Here is a 20003-nt window from a genome sequence, read left to right on the forward strand (position 1 = left end):
TATATATATATATATATATATATATATATATATATATATATATGAGCTTATGTCAACTTAAGTGGATATAAGGCCTTATCCACCAAACTTTTTATCCACTTATCTTGCATTTACATTTTTGCCATCAAAAGAAGCACAAATCTCAAAAGATTCTTCATATCTTTCACAGATCCCAAGGCAACATCAATGGATAGAAAAGTTGGTGGATGACTACTTCCTATCCACTTAAGTTGACATAAAATTTTCCACATACTAGGTGGAATGCACGTGCATTACACGTGGTTAAATATCTAAATTATTTATTTTAAATTTATTTATTTACTATAACATGTTTGCAAAATAAAGTTTATGATTATGATAATATATTAATTTTTTTGGATATTTCCATTTATAATATCTTGTTGGTTTCAACATTTTGCCTTCTACAAAAAAAGACTTAAAATATTAATTACTTAAGAGCAATTTAATGATTTGAAGATCTAATTTCAAAATATTAATGATGTAAGGGACCAATATAAAAAAACTATTATTATTAATGATAAAAATAAATTCTTGAATTCATTAAAATAAAATGGTAGGTTTCATCTGGTCATATAAGATTTTATTTAACTACAAAGAAATCACTTTCACCTTTTGTTTACTTTCACCTATTATTTATCTGGCGACTAAGTATTATAGATATTCAAAAATATTTTTTTAGAATTTTCTTCGTCAGAATGTGTAAATTCAATCAATAAAGAAAACATAAATTATATGATCAATTCTAAATTCTGATATTGTAGTCTTTCTACATCTTCCCAACTAATTAATCGATTTGTCAAAATGATTACTCTCTAGTTTCAAAAAATTATAAAATATAATATGAGAATGATTTATACATATTATGCACTATGGATTGTATTTTAACAAATAATTCAGATCTATCCAATGTCAAACAACATTCAAAATTTTAGGTTGAGAGTTATATGAATCCATTATTCGCAACAATGCTCATACCCAAGCTACGTGCTTCATAAGCTTATAAGAAGGTGAGAACTATAAAAATAAACAATTTAATTTATTTTATCAAATAGTTATATTACAAATCATGAGAGACAAGGTGAATCAGAAGGATCACATACCCTTCACAAATAAAGATTAAATTTCTCTTAGAGATTCTTGTAGCAAAAGATTTTTAGAGTTGATGTATATGATAAATCTTAGGACACATAACCCAACTCAGTTCATAGAGTGATATACTTGCAATAAAATCTTGTTTTATAAGATTGATGTCACATGTGCCTTAAGTTGCATTTTAAGGGTTAATTTTAGAAAATCCCTCTTAACTATGTGAGGCAATGTTAAAAAAAAAAACCCTTAACTTATTTTTTGGATATGAGGAAAACCTAGTAAGGCGGATTCCTGAGCCAAGGCTCGAGTTTGAGCCCTCCACCCTTACTAGTAAACCATGAGCATGGGTGAACTGGGCCCCCTACGGTCCTACCCCATCCAGTCACCAAGTTAGTAGGATACTAAAGGGAGATGGGTGACAAACCTCGAAACCTGGCCTTTGGTCATGAAATTACTGACTTGAAACAGAGTAAATCTTTGTCAAATTTGGGGTGTTGTAGATAATCTTTCTCAACTGATCTTTCTCAAGTTTAATTTTTTGATTTAATCCTATAAACTTTTCTCACTTAATCGCTCAGAACTAATATCATTGAGTCTATTCTATTATATGATAAGTATTTGATTTGGAAAGACCAAAATATCTCTCAACCATAAAGCAATTAGCTTGGCTTTTGCTAGATTAAAGAAAAAGAGGAGATATAGAAGGAAAAAAGACTTATAAATTGGTAGTAATCCCTTTATTATCGGTTGGGAGTTTTTTTTTTAACTAAAATAGCTTTCTTCAAAAGGGTATTTTCTCCAAATCACATATTCAAGTAACTACATTAAGGGGTTTTGTTGAGAAAAGTGTAAAAGATTAGGGGAGTTTTTATGAGACACTCTATAATCGAGAGGTGTTTTCTAAAATCGCACTAAAGTTAAAAGAGGTTATCTACAACACCCTCATAGCTAGGATGTTTGCCAAATTAAATCAATCGGGTGGGTTTTTTTGAGACAATCCCCATAGCTGAGAGAGTTTTCAAAAAAAAAAAACTTTTTTAAAATTTGGCTTGTTCACATTTTTATCCCTTAATTTTTTAATAATTCAATATTAGTCCCTTAAATTATAAGCAATTTCAAAATTTTAAGGGAATAATATAAAATTATTGAAGATCTTCTAAGATCAAGGAACTTATATCTAAATTATCTTTAAATATTGCTCTTATAGACAATGTATTAAACATCGGCTGGTATATCACTATATTGGCCGATAGATCAGGTTAAAGACCTTACTCGATAAAATTTATGGTTTTGTATTGTTTTATTTTAATTGGGGATTTTTTCCTAATATATCGATCGTTATAAAAAATATTGGCTGTACATCCATTTGAAGATATCAACAAAATCAAGTCATTTTAAATTTGATTATGTGCTAGGGTTTCGGTCATGTTTGGGAACTAAAAGTGAAACCCACGAAAGTTCACAATTTGTCCCCAAAATCTCTCTACTCTCGGCTCTCCCACATTTTAAGCATATATTTTCATGCAAATTCTTATATTTAAAATTTATTAATATGTTAGATTATAGCTTACAATGTTATATTATGTATGAATATTATCTCATGTGACACCTAGTATTTTTTACATATCACCAATTTCTGCAATTTGATATCATAGATTTTAGTTGTCCAATACTTATGTGATGCCCAACACTTTGTAGTAGTCCTTTGAAAGCCTCTTCTAAAGTTTTCTAAGCAATGTATATAATTTTAGAAAATAATTCAAAATCTTGGGATTATTTAAAATATGATGTTTAATTTTTCCACACCTTCTCTACTATATAAATATAAGCTAAGCATCTAGCCTTATATTATATGATAAATATTATTTATCAATAGGATCACATACAATTATTTGTGGTTAACAAATGTTTTAAATCTTTATAGACTTAATCGAACTTAAATACCTTATAGTTTATGAAAGTTATATACATCCACATGTATCTTGTTGCACTTAAATATCCTAATATTTTTTAAAATTGTATATTTATACCTTCCATCTTGTTTCCTAGACGCAAGAATACTCTTTGTAATTTTCATATGTAAGTGTCATGTTATAATTCTAGGGTAATTTTATATTTTCTACTCTTTCCATAAATAATTTATTAACATGCAATTGTCTATTAATATATTATTATACATTAGTGATAATTAATATGATGTAGAGTTTACATAGTATTGAAAGGTTTAGGGACCAAATTAGACAAACTTGTAATTAATTTATAGTACAAAAGTTATACACCTCTACTTATATCTTGCTGCACTTAAATATCCTAATGTTTTCTAAAATAACATGTTTGTACCGTCTGCCCTGTTACCTAAACGTAAAAATACTCTTTGTATTTTTCCTATATGAGTGTCATGGTATAATTTTAGAACAATTCTATATTTTCTACTCTTTTCATAAATAATTTATTAACATGCAATTTGTCTATTAATATATTATTATACATTAGTAATATGATGTAGAGTTTTACATTAACATTGGAAGTTTTAGGGACTAAGTTAGACAAACTTGAAATGTCATATAATATAATTAATTAACAATAATAATTAATTTAGTTTAGTTAGGATTAGAATGTAAAATCAAAAAAGATTAGGGTAATATAGTCCATAGAAAGTTTTTGTAATTTTTCTAATTGAGTGTCAGTGTACAATTTTAGAACAATTCTATATTTTCTACTCTTTCCATAAATAATTTATTAACATGCAATTTGCCTCGTAATATATTATTATGCATTAGTAATAGTTAATATGATGTAGAGTTTTACAATAACATTAGACGTCTTATGGACCAAGTTAGACAAACTTGATGTGGCATATAATATAATTAATTAACAATAATAATTAATTTAGTGTAGTTATGATTAGACTATAATATCAAAAAAAGGGAGTGTCAGGGTATAATTTTAGAACAATTCTATCTTTTATACTCTTTCCATAAATAATTTATTAACATGCAATTTGCTATTAATATATTATTATATAGTAGTAATAATTAATATGATGTAGAGTTTTACAATAACATTGGAAGTTTTAGGGACCAAGTTAGACAAACTTGAAGTGGCATACAATATAATTAATTAATACTAACAGCCAATTAATCTAAAAGAGGATTGTTGCGAGGTGGTGAAGGATTATGGAGGACACATTCTCTTCTCCAGCTTTATGCCTAGTTCTTGAACGAGGGTCTGATGTCCGCGCTGCACAGACAAAAATAACTCGTGACAGGACGGGAACCGGTTCCCCGTAGTTACTCCGACGATCAAGACAGTTGATAAACATGAGCTTGAGTGGAGTTTAGAACTATGCGTTCTTATGCTATGTGCATTAGAGATTATCATCTCTCAGATTGGATGAACTAGAAGAGTTAGATTGTTATTTGTTTCTTGCCTTTTTTGGCTTCTCTCTCCTTTTTGCTTCTATCTGTCCTCCTTTGCTCTGATGGTGAATAACATCCATATATAGCGTGGATGTCCATGGTAAATTAGTCATTTTGGCCATGCAGAATAGCGGTGGCAAAGTGTGAGCTAGAAGATGAGTCATCCCTCTCTTTACAAGTGTCGGCTGGCGACTGGAAGGGAAGTCATTTTACCATGGGAGATGGCATCTCCGCGATATCTGGGAAGTAACTTGTGAGCGTGGCAGAAGGCACGTGGGCATGCAGAGTCGTCCCTTGATTTACAGGCGTTGATTGACGACTGGAGAGGAAGTCACTTCATTATGGGAGAATGTATCTCCTTATTTTCTGGGAAGTGATTGAGCTGACAAGTCATGGAGACTTTGTCAGGCTAATATTTGGATAAGACTTGCTCGAGGTGGACTGAGATGTCGACATTTGCTCGGGGGGAGAGGCTTAAGACCAGGGTCGAGTCCTCAACTTAGTCGACAGCAGGGAACGTCCCTTAAGTTGTTTCTGAGAAATGCCCAGTGAGTGGTCGACTACCTTAAATAGGGTCATCCTTGATAAAAGGGCCGATCGGCACCGCCTTTCGTATCGACTTAGAGGTGTCGGCCTGTCCGACTGAGTGAAATGTCGTCTTATCTCGGCTTAATAACAACCTTTTGGGGCGATATAAAGATGTCGACTCGTCTGGCATGCCAAGATCTCTCGTATCAGCTTGTATCGCCTCTTGTGTCGACACCAGTGTGCCGGCTTGATGAGTCTATGGGGCGAGGTCTCTGTAATTATGCCTTGGGTTTATACTTTGGTAAGGTACCAAGATCTTGTAATCTAGTCATGATGGTCGAGTTGTACTGGAGGATTCGACCATATGTGGTGTCTTGGACTTACCTTGATAAAGAGCTGAGGGCTTGATACTCGACTGAGGAGTTGATGTGCCTTGGGATTATCTTGATAAAGAGCCAGGGTCTTGATATTCGACTTAGGAGTCGAAATACCTAGAACTCTTGGGAGTTGTCTAGGACTCTTATCGTATCATTTTATGAATATTGTATCTTGGGTGAGCGAACACCATAACAGTTGGCCCATTTCACTTGGAGTTGGCTTTTAGTCGAAATAAGATATGCTCTAATCAATACAGGCCTGCTGAGGTTGAGAAACTGAGAGGTCTCAATCTTGGAGATGTGGCTTGTCTTGATTGGACATCTATTGTTAACTCTGTTATTCGTGACTAACGTCATCAAAAGATCTGAACCGTCTTTTTAGGAGATGAAACGTCATGGGTAGAGGGAGGATCTTCCACTTTTTGAGTATTGGGACATGAGGCATTAAATGAGGGTGGCGCTTCATGTTTCGAGTGAACCGCTTTAGATTCTGATGTGGATCTGACCTGGTTGTTTCGAAAACTGCTGCGTCTTTTGAAAATCCCTTTATATTCTTCCTTGAAAGCTTATAAATAGCTTTTTGATGTTAAGATAGTTCTTTAACGAACCTTTGCTCTGGAAAAATTCCTAATATTTCTCCAAGCTTCTTCTAAGAAGAAATCTTTCATGGCTTCCCAAGCTTCGAACTCTGTCCGTAGTGAGGAGAGTCTTGCTGCTCTTTTCCTTATTCGCTCGAAGGTCCATATGGACAATCAGGTGGGATTATATGATGAATACAATATCCCTCGGACTCTCACTTTGGCGGTGCCGGGGATGAGCGAGCCAGTGTACTACCATGGCGAGGGTCGAGCGCCGCTATACTTAGCCCATTTGGAGTATGGCTTACGGTTGTCCTTGCACCCTTTTATCAAAGAGGTGCACATTGTTCTAGGGGTCTCCCCTTTCTAGTTCTATCCGAACACAGTGGGAATTTTGGTGGATTTTATCATCATCTGCTATCGTGTTGGTGTTCAACCAAGCTTGAGAGTGCTTGGGCATTAGATCATCGTGGGGTCAGCTGAGAAGGACCCACATTACTCTTTCCACTATCGTTGGGAGCTCTATCTTGTTTTTGACTCTTTGGAGTTAGATGAGGACTGGAGGAGGTAGTTCGTGAGGGTCTATGGCGGCGACAGCATCTTTGCCTGCTCAGACTGGCCGGGGGCGAATAAAGACGTTTTGCGGCCAGTTACCCTCAGTGACTCCGAGATGATAGATATGGAAAATATCCGTTCTTATGCCGGGTCCCGAGAGAGTGATGCTCTATTTGACAATGTGTCTCTCCAAACGACGGGCATGTCTATGATTTTGTCTTCCACTGGCTTCGAGGCAAGGACGAGCCCCGTTCCTTTGTTAGCAGAAAATCGCAAGAGGAATACAGGGACCGAGGGGGCGAGCTCCACTTCTAGACCCTATAAGAAGCTGATGGGGTCTTTTAGTGCAGAGGAGGTAGCTGTCTTGATGCCTCAAGCAACTAACATTGCCTCTGAATTGAGGGGAAGGATAAGGGTTGAGAGGCGACGCCTAGTTAGACTAGTTGGTACGGGTCCACTGATAACTCAGCTTAACTGCTTGGAAAATGTAGGGCGGATAGACGAGTCTTCTCCTAGCAGGGAGACTATGGTCCCAGTGGTCGAGGAGGATGTTGTCGGCCCCAGTACTAATCTTGAGGCGTCTCATCGCCCTAGCAAGGAGCCGATTAGGGCGAACGACGTCGTCGAGGGGAGAACTGGAACTCCGACAGACCAGATGAAGAATAGTGCTGACGGAAGGATTTTGAAGGATATGCCAAGTGTTGGCATACTCCAAGCTCTCCAAGCTTGTTTAGCTCAGGGGACTTCGCTAGGACATGCTCTGTTCAATCGACTTGAGCGGTCCCTGGAAGGCCAAGCAAAGCTGGCTAAGGAGAAGTCGGCCAAGGAAGAGGCAGAAAAGAGGATCACTGTTTTGGAGGCGGAGTTGGCTCACAAAGAAGGCGTTTGGCGCCAGAGTCTGGATGAGAAGGAAGAGCTCCTTAAGAGCTTTCGAATCCAATTCTCCAAGAATATGAGGATCATCGAGGACCTTCAGAGGGAGATGGTTCATCTCCAGGTGGAGGCTGAGTCGGAGAAACGTCGTAGGACGACGACTGAGGTAGAGGCTCGAATAAGTCGCTTGTCTTTTGAAAAGACGATGGGGGAATTTGAAGAGCTACAATCAAAGCTTCAGGCATCCACAATCATTGTCGACAAACTGAAGAATCAACTTGCTCGTCTGAACTCAGAGCAGCATAGAAAGAAGGTGGTTGACGACTGGCGTCACGGCCCTATAGGGAAGGCTGAAGTAGCCTTAGCTTGTAAAGCTGGGGTTGATTACTTCACTTCCTTGGTTCCTTGCGACTCTCATCCAACTCCAGATCGCTTCTACCCTTCCTGCGTCTCCTGTTGTCTCGATTTGTTAAAAGATGTCGAGAAAATTAGAGGCGGTTTTGATTTATCAGCGAATGTTGATGAGGTCGAGCCTGTTGCTGGGGCTCCTGGGGAATCTTCAACCCTTGCTGCCACTAGGAGTTCTCCAAGTCTGACTCCTGAGCTTGGTCGAGAGCTTTGACGACCTGCATGTTTCTCCTTTTTTTTTGCTCTTCTCTTTTTTTATAGATAAGTTTGTAACAAAGTTTACTCTTATTGAACGAAAATAAAATTTTATTTCCATTCTTGAGCTTGCCTTTATTGTTTGTATTCTTTGAGCTTTGTAGCTTCGTTCTCATCTGAGATGTTGGTTGAAGTGAGTTAGTTGTAGTGTGTCGACGCGTACAGGGGACTTATGATAATTATTTCACTTGATGCTTTATTCTGGCTGAGCGTTTAACTGACCAGAACTTGACAGACGACTGCTTAAGTTATTAGCCATACGTTTAATATTCGTACCTTAGGTTTATGAATATCTTTTTGACAGAATGACAACTCTGAGGTTGGGTGCCTAGGTCTTACAGAGGTGCCTAGGTCTTCATAATCCTCGTATGGTCGAGTAGTGATTTATTATCGGGTTATGCCTTGGGCTTATCTTGATAAAGAGCTAAGGGCTTGATATTCGACTGAAGAGTCGTTATGCCTTGGACTTATCTTGATAAAGAGCCAAGGGCTTGATATTCGACTAAGGAGTCGTATGCCTATGCTCGAGATAGTCGACTAGGTCTTTCCTTCTCCTAAGCCCGAGAGATGACTGTGGGAGCCGGCCGAAGGGTTGTGACTTGGATTTATTCCTGATACGGTACTAAGGACTTGTCCATGATGACCGATGAGAGCCGGAGGAATCGACCATAAGTTGTGCATTGGGCTTACCTTGATAAAGAACCAAATGCTTTATATTCGACTGAGGAGTCATTGTTCCTTGGACTTATCTTGATAAAGAGCCAAGGTCTTGATATTCGACTGAAAAGTCATTGTGCCTTAGGCTTATCTTGATAAAGAGCCAAGGTCTTGATATTCAACTGAGGAGTCGTTGTGCCTTGGGCTTATCTTGATAAAGAGCCAAGGGCTTGATGTTCGAATGAGGATTCGAACGCCGAGGCTCGAGAGAGTCGTCTGGGTCTTTCCTTCCCATAAGACCGAGAGATGATTGTGGGAGTCGGACGAAGGGTTGTGCTTTGGATTTATTCCTGATAAGGTACCAAGGAATTATCCATGATGACCGATGAGAGCTGGAGGAATCGACCATAAGTTGTGTCTTGGGCTTACCTTGATAAAGAACCAATAACTTAATATTTGACTGAGGAGTCGTTAAGCCTTGGGCTTATCTTGATAAAGAGCCAATGGTTTGATATTCGACTGAAGATTCGTTGTGCCTTGGGCTTATCTTGATAAAAAGCTAAGGGCTTGATATTCGACTGAGAAGTCATTGTGCCTTGGGCTTATCTTGATAAAGAGCCAAGGGCATGATATTCGACTGAGGAGTCGTTATGCATTGGGCTTATCTTGATAAAGAGCCAAAGGCTTGATATTCGACTGAGGAGTCGTTGACTCGTTGTGCCTTGGGCTTATCTTGATAAAGAGCCAATGGCTTGATATTCGACTAAGGAGTCTTTGTACCTTGGGCTTATCTTGATAAAGAGTCAAGGTCTTGATATTCGGCATGATGGTCGAGTCGCATTATGAGGATTTGACCATCTGTGGTGCCTTGAGCTTACCTTGATAAAGAGCCAAGGGCTTGATTGGGGTGCCTAGGTCTTATATGATGCCTAGGCCTTTGGCCATAGTGAAGCATTGATCCTTGCGAGTTTAGAGTAAATTCTTATTAAATGACATTTTATCAGTTCTGTATTTTACATTGTCATGAAAAAATATCCTTTACATGCATCTGATGCTCAAAAGGGGGTTGAACCACTTATGATCTTGCTCCGGTTCTGCTTCAGGGGTAATTTTGCAATGGGTGAGGCCGTCAGTATAGAACATCTTTTAGTTAGATTTTGCTTGCTTTCATAGTGGACAACTTATTGGTATGAAGAAGATGAGTCGAAACTCTATTTTCCATCTCATCAGTCAGGTTCCTTCTGAGTGTGAATCTCCAGTAAGGCTTTGAAGGCGGATGGTTGGCACATCGACTTTTGGTAAAAGGAACTGGCCATACGCCATGAATTATGTTGAATGACGTTTTCCATGTGAGGGTTGAGGGCACGACTAAAAGCTACATGGTATCTTTTGTGGTGGAACCTCTCTTGGGGAGGGAATCCACTAGCCGGTATTGTACTCCTTAAAAATGACAAACCATGGTGGCTTTCTTGGAGCTTGAGGAGTATGGGGGGGTTGGACCATGCTGTGGATGTGGAACTCTCTCTTATGGAGATCATGTGGGTCGCATGCTTCGACCACCAGAGCTTAGGCAACTTTAGTGGTAAAGGCGTCAGTTGAAGGTCCAAGATCATTCTTCCTGAGAACAATCAGCTGATAGGCCCTAGGTTTTCCCGGCAATCTCATCCTTGATATCTTGGGTTCTACGAATGAAAGTCTATCTGGTCCGAGGTGCCTACCACAGACTTAATCACTACTCTTATACTCATATGAGCTATTGTCAATGAGAGCTTTAGTGATATTGGATCTTCTCATAACCCTTGGAGGAGGTAGGGTTCTGCTTTGTGATCCAACTCTAGGTTTCTTGGTTGTCCAGAAGATGGAGTTTGTCTAGAGTTCTTCTGTGGCGGCGATAAGAAGCCTGTGCTGCATGTCCAAGCCAGACAATTACCATAGTGGTGTGTCTTCTCCAAGAGGGCATTCGGGGTTTTGGTTGCGGTCCCATCATTTAGTGGATGACCCACCCGACAGACGCTCTCCGGAAAGCTATAGTGGCCTTTGAGGGCTACACCTATATTGGCTCCTCATAGCCATAGGCTAATCCTCTTTAGCTTGAATGATGCAACTTCTGACTTCATTTAGCTTGAATGGTACAATTTCGGTATTGTTCTTCAGAGTGATTAAAATCATACCCTTGTTCAGAACTTGGTGTGTCTTCCTAAAAAAAGAAGAAAGACCCACGGTGGGCGCTAAACTGTTGATGCTCGATATCAAACAACCAATTAATACAGAAGATGATTGTTACGGGGTGGTGAAGGATGATGAAGGGCTCGTTCCCTTCTCCAGCTTTATGCCTAGTTCTTGAACGAGAGTCTGATGTCCGCGCTGTACAGACAGAAATAACTCGTGAGAGGGCAATGACCGATACCCCCATGGTTCCTCCGATGATCAAGTCAGTTGATAAACATGAGCTTGAGTGGAGTTTAGAACTATGCGTTCTTATGCTATGTATATTAGAGATTATCATCTCTCAGATTGGATGAACTAGAAGAGTTAGATTGTTATTTGTTTCTTGCCATTTTTGGCTTCTCTCTCCTTTTTGCTTTTATCGGTCCTCCTTTGCTCTGATGGTGAATAACATCTATATATAGCATGGATGTCCGTGGTAGATTGGTCATTTCGGCCATGTAGAATGGCAATGGCAAAACGTGAGTTGAAAGATGAGTCATCCCTCTCTTTACAAGTGTTGGCTGGTGACTGGAAGGGAAGTCATTTTAGCATGGAAGATGGCGTCTCCACGATATTCAGGAAGTGACTTGTGAGCATGGCAAAAGGCACGCAGGCATGCTGAGTCGTCCCTTGCTTTACATGTGTCGACTGGTGACTGAAGGGGAAATCACTTCATTATGAGATAATGTATCTCTGTATTTTCTGGAAAGTGATTGAGCTGACAAGTCATGGAGACTTTGTCAGACCAATATCTGGATAAGACTTGCTTGAGGTGGACTAAGATGTCGACATTTGCTCGGGGGGAGAGGCTTGAGACCAGGATCGACTCCTCAACTTAGTCGACAGCAAGGAACGTCCCTTAAGTCATTTCTGAGAAATGCCCAGTAAGTGGTCGACTACCTTAAATAGGGTCATCCTTGATAAAAGGGCTGACCGGCACCGCCTTTCATGTCGATTTAAGAGTGTCGGCTTGTCCGACTAAGTAAAACATCGTCTTATCTTAGCTTAATAACCGCCTTTTGGGTCGATATAAAGATGTCGACTCATCTGGCATGTCAAGGTCTTTTGTATCGGCTAGTATCGCCTCTTTTGTCGACACCAGAGTGCCGGCTTTATGAGTCGGTGGGGCCGAGACCTCTGCAATTATGCCTTGGGTTTATACTTTGGTAAAGTACCAAGGTCTTGTAATCTAGCCATGATGGTCGAGTTGTACTGGAGGATTCGACCATATGTGGTGTCTTGGGCTTACCTTGTTAAAGAGCCGAGGGCTTGATACTCGACTGAGGAGTTGATGTGCCTTGGGCTTATCTTGATAAAGAGCCAATGTCTTGATACTCGACTTAGAAGTCAAAATGCCTAGAACTCTTAGGAGTTGACTATGATTCTTATCGTATCATTTTGTGAATATTGTATCTTGAGTGAGCGAATACCATAACAACTATAATATAAAAACAAGGTAATATAGTCCATGTTTTTAATTTTTTATCAAAAGTCGTGGGCCCCACCGAAGAAAATTTAAGATATGGGCCCCGCATGTATAGTAAAATATTATTATTTTATTAGTGCATAGTATTTTCCAAATGCTATAAATAGACCCCAAATTCTTAAGAAAAATTCATTCCAAAAACAACAATCAATATATACAGATATGTATTGTAGAATAGTTAGTGCTCGTAGGAACAGTGCCTAGACCGAAAAGGTCTGATAGATCGAGGAGATCTTTGCCTTATAGATCGAGAAGATCTTGACAGTACTGGGTCAGTGCACACCAGAATACTGGACTGCTATTCCTGAAAGCAATTTGGCCTTGGGATCCTTGCATCGGAGTAGGCTAAATAATGCTTTAAGCACAACGTTTTACAAACGCACAGCAGCTGGGTTAGAAAATTTTAAATTATTGTACTTCAGCTTTCTTTTAGTTTTTTTTGTTATATATCTGTATTATTCCAGATTTAACCACATGCACCAACAATAAAGATAACTCCTGTAGAAGTGATCATCACCTTCATCGACGACCATTCTCGTTTCTGTCACATTTACCTGTTGAAATCTAAAGATGAAGCCTTCAACAAATTTGTTGAGTTTCGAACTCGAGTAGAGAAGCAGCTTGGATTGCATGTGAAAAGACTCAGGAGCGACAGAGGAGGAGAATACCGATCTAAGGAATCGAAAGCATACTTCAATGAGCATGGAATCATTGCAGAAACTACTGCTCCGTATTCTCCGCAATCTAAAGAGATTGCAGAAAGAAAGAATCGCACATTGACCGAAATGGTGAATTCGATGCTAATCACATCTGGTCTACCTACCTGCTATTGGGGAGAGGCTTTGCTAATGGCAAACTGGATTCTGAACAGAGTATCATATTCCAAAACTGATAGTACTCCTCATTTGTTATGGTTGGGATATCCAGATTTTTTGGATAGTCTCAAAGTGTGGGGGTGTCTTGCATATGTTCGAATTCCAGATATCAGAAGGCCTAAGCTCGGACCAAAGGTAAACAGATGTGTGTTTCTTGGTTTTGCTGGAGATAGCAATGCGTGCAAGTTCCTAGACCTTGGAACCAACTCCATCATTGAAGCTCGGGATGCAGAATTCTTTGAGGATAAGTTTATCAAACATAAAGGTTTATTGCTCAAAGATGTAGTAGAGAATGCTAATACATCAAATGCACAAGAGGAGCCAGTCAATGATGAAGGAGTTATCGAACCATCTTCCAAGCGCTTCAGAAGACAGAAAGATTTTGGAGATGACTTCATCACCTATAATGTGGAAGGAGATCCACAGACTTTTTAAGAAGCAATACAGTCAGCAGACGTTCTTCTGTGAAAAGAAGCTATAGATGATGAGATGGATTCATTGATCGAAAATCACACTTGGGAGCTGGTGGATGTGCCTAAAGGTGTAAGGCCTATCAATTACAAGTGGATCTTCAAAAAGAATCTTCGTCCTGATGGTACTATTGAAAAGTACAAAGCAAGACTGGTGATGAAAGGATTCTCTCAGAAAGAAGGTATAGATTTCTTTGATATCTATAAACCAGTTTGCAGAATCACTACCATCAGAGTACTTATCACATGGACGGTAATTAAAAGGTTCGTTATATATCAGATGGATGTGAAGACTGCCTTTCTCAATGGAGATCTCACAGAAGAGATCTACATGGAGAAAAAGACTGCCTTTCTCAATGGAGATCTCACAGAAGAGATCTACATGGAGAAACCAGAAGGACTTGATGCTCTAGCTGGTAAGGTTTGTAAACCAGAAGGACTTGATGCTCTAGCTGGTAAGGTTTGTAAACTTGTTAAGTCTTTATATGGACTTAAGCAGGCACCAATACTCTTGCATGAGAAGTTCGATGGGGTTGTTCGCAATAATGGGTATCAAGTCAGTGAATCTGACAAGTGCCTATACATCAAGGTCGCTAAAAGAAAGATGGTGGTCATCTGCCTCTATATGGATGATATGCTCATCATTGGGAGTGATTTGGAGATAGTAATATTTACCAAGAAATTTCTTTCAGCACAGTTCAGCATGAAGGAACTTGGAACTACGGACGTAATTCTTGGAATCAATATCATATACTTTGAAGAGGGTATTGGATTGTCTCAATCTCATTATGTCGAGAGCATGCTAAGGAAGTATGGCTACAATGACTTGGCAGTACTATCAGTGCCATACAATTACAACAAGAAGCTCCGACCGAACACTGGAAGACCAGTAGAGCAGCTAAGGTACTCAAAGATCATTGGGAGTCTTATGTACGCGATGAGCTGCACAAGGCTAGATATAGCATTCGTTATAGGAATGCTTAGTAGGTTCACAAGTAATCCTAGAAAGCTTCATTGGGATGCTGTCCAGAGATTGATGAGATATTTAAAAGGAACTACAGGTATGGACCTATTCTATACTGGATATCCAGCTGTAATCGAAGGCTATTCAGATGCGAGCTGGTGCTCAGAACCAGATGAGTGCAGATCTACTGGAGGATTTGTCTTCACTATGGGTGGAGCTGCCGTCTCTTGGAAGTCTAAGAAGCAGACCATGATTGCACAGTCATCGATGGAATCTGAGTTCTCCGCACTCTGTGCTGCAGAAGATGAAGCTGAATGGCTCAGTTGTTTTCTCCGAGACCTTCCATTAACGGAATTGTAAGGCACAATTACTATCTATAGTGATAATCAAGCGACGAGTGTTGTGGCAGCGAACTCGTTGTTCAATGGAAAGAAACGGATCATTCGTTTGAAGCATAACTATTTAAGAGAGCTCATTTGTCAAGGAGTCATCTCTGTGATTGACGTCCGGTCTTCAGAGAATGTGGCTGATTATTTGACTAAGGGTCTGAAAAAGGACATAGTCGAAAGAACGAATGCTGAAATGGGTCTCAAAGTTTTGTAAGTCTTACAAATATTTACTATGTTTATTAAATTATTAGTTCAAAGCTTATGCTACTAATAGTAAGATAATTAGTTCAAAAGTTAAGTAAGATTTACAAAAGTTGGTAGTCTTACAAATACTTACAATTTACATCTAGTTATTAGTTCAAAGCTTATGCTACTAATGACGAGATAAATGGTTCAAAAGTTAAGTAAGATTTATAAGTGAAAGGGTTCAAGTTTTCTTGGATTAGTCGATGTCTAAGGCAAGGTTTGGGGGTTGCGTAACGCGCTCTGCAAGGAACGAGGTACTTAATTAATCTTTGATCAACCTCTAATACTATCCTTACCTGGCTGAACTACCCGAGTAAAACTTTGATCTTTTCACCTAGAATTCTATCATGTAAAGGGGATGGCTGTTAAGCCTTAATGGGTCCAAAGCATTTTGGATGCGGGGTATTAGATAGGAAACACACCTAAAGGACTCACCTAGAATCCTATAATGAGAGAGGATGGCTCTTAAGCCTTAATGAGTTCAAAACATTTCGGATGCGGGATGTTTGATAGGAAACATACCTAAAGAACTCACCTATGCATGAGTGGAGATTTGACCGTCTCCTATGATGTCTTGTGGAAAGATACATAGAGCCCTAGCAGAAATCAGGACATGTACATGGCCATAAATGTGCAAAGATAAAGGCAAGGCAAAGGCAAAGGAAAGTGTGGTTCAAAGTGAAAACTATCACAGATAAGTTTGATCTTGTGTGATCGTTGGATTTTTAGACATGTGCTGGTTCAAGTCTCTGCGACACCATGCACCTATCTTTTATTCAGTTGGTCTAAATAGGATTCAAGTCCTTGCGACATCTTTCTTATGCACAACGATTGAAACAACGGCACCGTTACAAGACACTAGTTTTTAAAAAAAATTGTAGGGGATTGTTGAATATTTTTAATATTCCTCACACGGGCTGCTGATTGAAGAGCAGCCCATGTTTTTAATTTTTTGTCAAAAGTCGTGGGCCCCACCGAAGAAAATTTAAGACTTGGACCCGCATGCATAGTAAAATATTATTATTTTATTAGTACATAGTGTTTTTCCAAACGTTATAAATAGACCCTAAATCCTTAAAGAAAATTCATTCCAAAAACAACAATCAATATATACAGATATATATTGTAGAATGACTATAAAATTAAAACTCTAGTGAAGAATACAAATACATATACCAAAGTAAAAGTCATGATAGAAACATGCAACGTCAAATGCATAAAAAATTTAATAAAATACAACGTCTAACGCGTAAATTACTTCCTAGACACATCTTAATAGAAGTAACAAATAACATACCAAAAAAAAAAAACAAATAACATACCGTTGCTGTTCCAGTTCCAAGAAAGAGGCGGGACGACTTTGTGCCTACGCTCCTCAAAGAGGTTTTCTAATCTTTTCGCGTCTTCGAACGATTTCATGTTGTCGGAGTCGGTGATGAGCAGCTCAAGAGGGGGCAGCGAGGAGAGTTTTGAGAGAAAGACGTGCGGGGGAGGTTTGTTGTTGCGAACATTGGCATACCAGTACTGGATTGCGGCAGCCTTGGGGGTGACTGGTGAAGGGACAGCTAGTCCTGACTCGATGTTATTAGCACAGTGAGAAGAGAGAGGGGAGAGAGTGAAGAAGAGGAGAAGGGGGACGACTAAGGCTAAAGGAAAAGTAGCCATATATTGCTCTTCTACTTCTGCGCTTTGCTTGCCGTGCTTACTTGCGGAGACGAGGGCTCCATTTATAGATGAATGCAGTTCGACATATAATACCACCAATATATATATATAAGTGCCCTCATGCATGCACGCTCCTTAGTTTAGTACTCGCTCTACTACGATCGAGTGCATTATTGCATGTTTTTAAATATATAGTGCTCGCTCACACGCTACTTGTGCGGTCGAGATTGGGCAAAAACACGACTTATTTGAGTTTGAAAGGAACGGGTCGAGATTCGGCAAGCACGTAGCTTAATAAATATTGAATGCGAGTGACATTAATTTCTGTCGTTTAGGAAACTATACACAAGACCAATCATTCTTTCTTTTTTTTCTTGTTTTCCAATTATTAAAGAATTTATTAAAGAGGTGAATGTTTAAAGCAAGTACATAGGCCAAAGGCCTATGATATATATTTATACTAATCAATGTGAATAGGTTGAGTACCCAAGAGTCACCCTCACTTAATGGGGTGTTACATCACCATAATGAGGTGTGAATGGAGGGATATTGAGGGGGAGGCCAAAGGCCTCCCTCATCTCATAATACTCCCCCTTATCCATCCATTACCTTGAGTTTAGCTTATGAACACTTCAGGGTTCGTAAAGCTAATGGGGTGGATACTTCTGGATCCAGAGTAAACTTGTTTGCCTCGTTAAAACCTTAGCTGTGGAAAACCCAGTGGGAAAAAACCATCAGCCTAAGGAAAAAGAGTACAACCCATAGGTTACTCCCCCTGAACCATACAAGCTTCAGGCTTGTAGGTCTTTCAGATGTCTCATCCCTATTCCTTTTACAAGTTTTACAAAAGTACATCTAGGCAGAGCCTTAGTGAACAAGTCAGCTAAATTATTACATGATTGGATCTGCTGTACTTTAACTTGCTCCTCCTCTTGAAGATCGTGCGTCCAGAAAAACTTGGGAGATATGTGCTTCGTCTTGTCACCCTTGATGAAGCCAGACTGAAGTTGAGCAACGCAGGCTGCATTGTCTTCAAATATAGTAGTTGGCTCAAGGTCACCAGTCTTCAGGCCGGTAGACACTAAGATGTGCTGAATGACAGAACGAAGCCAAACACATTCTTTGCTGGTTTCATGGATCGCGAGGAGTTCGGAATGGTTGGATGAGATTGCTACAGTGGTTTGCTTGACAGACCTCCAGGAGATGGCCGTACCACCGAATGTAAACACAAATCTGGTTTGTGATTTCTCGGTGTGGGGATCAGACCTGTAACCTGCATCTGAATAACCAATTAAGGTGGGAGACCCACCCTTCGGGAAATATAATCCCAGGTCTATAGACCCTTGGAGGTAGCGCAGAAGATGCTTAACTCCATTCCAGTGGCGCTTTGTGGGCGCTGCACTGTATCTGGCTAGTAGGTTAACTGAAAACGCTATATCGGGACGCGTACAGTTAGCCAGATATAATAGTGCTCCAATGGCACTGAGGTAAGGTACTTCAGGACCTAGCATTTCCTCCCCCTCTTCCAGCGGACGGAAGGGGTCGTTCTTTACATCCAATGATCGAACAACCATTGGTGTACTAAGAGGATGACATTTATCCATTCGGAAATTTTTAAGTAATTTCCGTGTATATGTGGATTGGTGTAACAGGATACCACCCTTAAGGTGTTCGATCTGTAAGCCAAGACAATACTTTGTTTTGCCTAGGTCTTTCATTTCAAAAGTATTCTTAAGGCTTTCAGATATCCTAGCGATCTCTGCAGGAGATCCAATGAGATTTAAGTCGTCGACATAGACGGCGACTATAATGAATCGTGTTCCCGATCTTTTTATAAAGATACACGAGCAGACTTTATCATTTGTGAATCCTTGCATAGCAAGGAACTCACTTAGTCTGTTATATCACATTTTCCCCGATTGCTTAAGACCATATAATGATCTTTGAAGCCTAACAGAATAGACGTCCCGAGGTCTATCTGCTATCTCTAGTGGAATTTTATATCCTTCAGGGAGTTTCATATAGATATCTTTATCTATATTGCCATATAGATATGCAGTCACAACGTCCATGAGCTGCATTTCTAGGCCTTCCAGAGATGAGAGGCTTATTAGGAATCGGAAGGTATTCCCATCCATAACCGGAGAATATGTTTTTTCATAGTCTATTCCCGGTCTTTGGGAAAAACCTTGTGCTACAAGCCGTGCTTTGTAGCGCACAACCTCGTTGTGTTCATTTCTTTTTCTGATGAAGACCCACTTATATCCCACAGGTTTTACACCTTTAGGTGTTTGGACTACTGGTCCAAAGACTTCGCGTTTCAAGAGTGAGTCCAGCTCTACTCCTATTGCCTCGTTCCACTTTGGCCAATCGTCTCTGCGTTTACATTCCGCTAGAGACCGTGGTTCGATGTCATCGTCGTATTCAGTGACGTGAACGGCAATATCGAACGCAAAGTCGTCGTCGACGACTGTGCTTTTTCTGTCCAGTACCTCCTCAGTACGTACAAAATTTAATGATGTTTCTCCTATTTGTTCCTCTTCAGGGGAATCTAGGAGGGGAGAGGAAGCTGGTCTGAGCTCAGTATCCTGTGTTGGGTTCATTTTTATTTCTCCAGGATTTTTTCTTTTACGAGGGACTTTGTCCTTCGAACCTGGTGGGCGTCCTCTTTTCAATTGAGGTACAGCCGTTTCTGCTGCCGGCGGATTGCATCCATCTTTGGGGATGTCAATCCTAGCTGGCGTGTTGACAGCAGGGACGTGTGATCTGACAATCTTCTGGTTATCAGTGAATTTATCCGGAAGTAAATGTACTGTATTCTGAAGATGAAGAATCTTTAGGATCTCATCTTCACATTGACTAGTACGCGGATCATAATGAGACAAAGTCTTGGTGTTCCAAGAAATGGTCTTAGAAGCGTCAGGCTTCCTGGACTGTGTG

General features: G+C 39.6%; 1 protein-coding gene across 3 annotated transcripts in view; it reads right to left on the bottom strand.

The window, feature by feature from the left end:
* LOC109844603 (BURP domain-containing protein 9-like) overlaps positions 1 to 17104 on the bottom strand; it is a 20891-nt gene extending 3787 nt beyond the window's left edge. For all 3 annotated transcript variants that reach the window (XM_020413708.1, XM_020413709.1, XM_020413707.1), the window contains exon 1: positions 16721 to 17104. In XM_020413708.1, the coding sequence (XP_020269297.1) occupies positions 16721 to 17063 (343 nt within the window). In that variant the 5' untranslated portion in view covers positions 17064 to 17104. The remainder of the gene's footprint in view (positions 1 to 16720) is intronic.

This window comes from Asparagus officinalis, chromosome 6 (genome assembly GCF_001876935.1).
Source record: "Asparagus officinalis chromosome 6, Aspof.V1, whole genome shotgun sequence".
In the NCBI taxonomy this organism is placed as follows: domain Eukaryota; kingdom Viridiplantae; phylum Streptophyta; class Magnoliopsida; order Asparagales; family Asparagaceae; genus Asparagus; species Asparagus officinalis.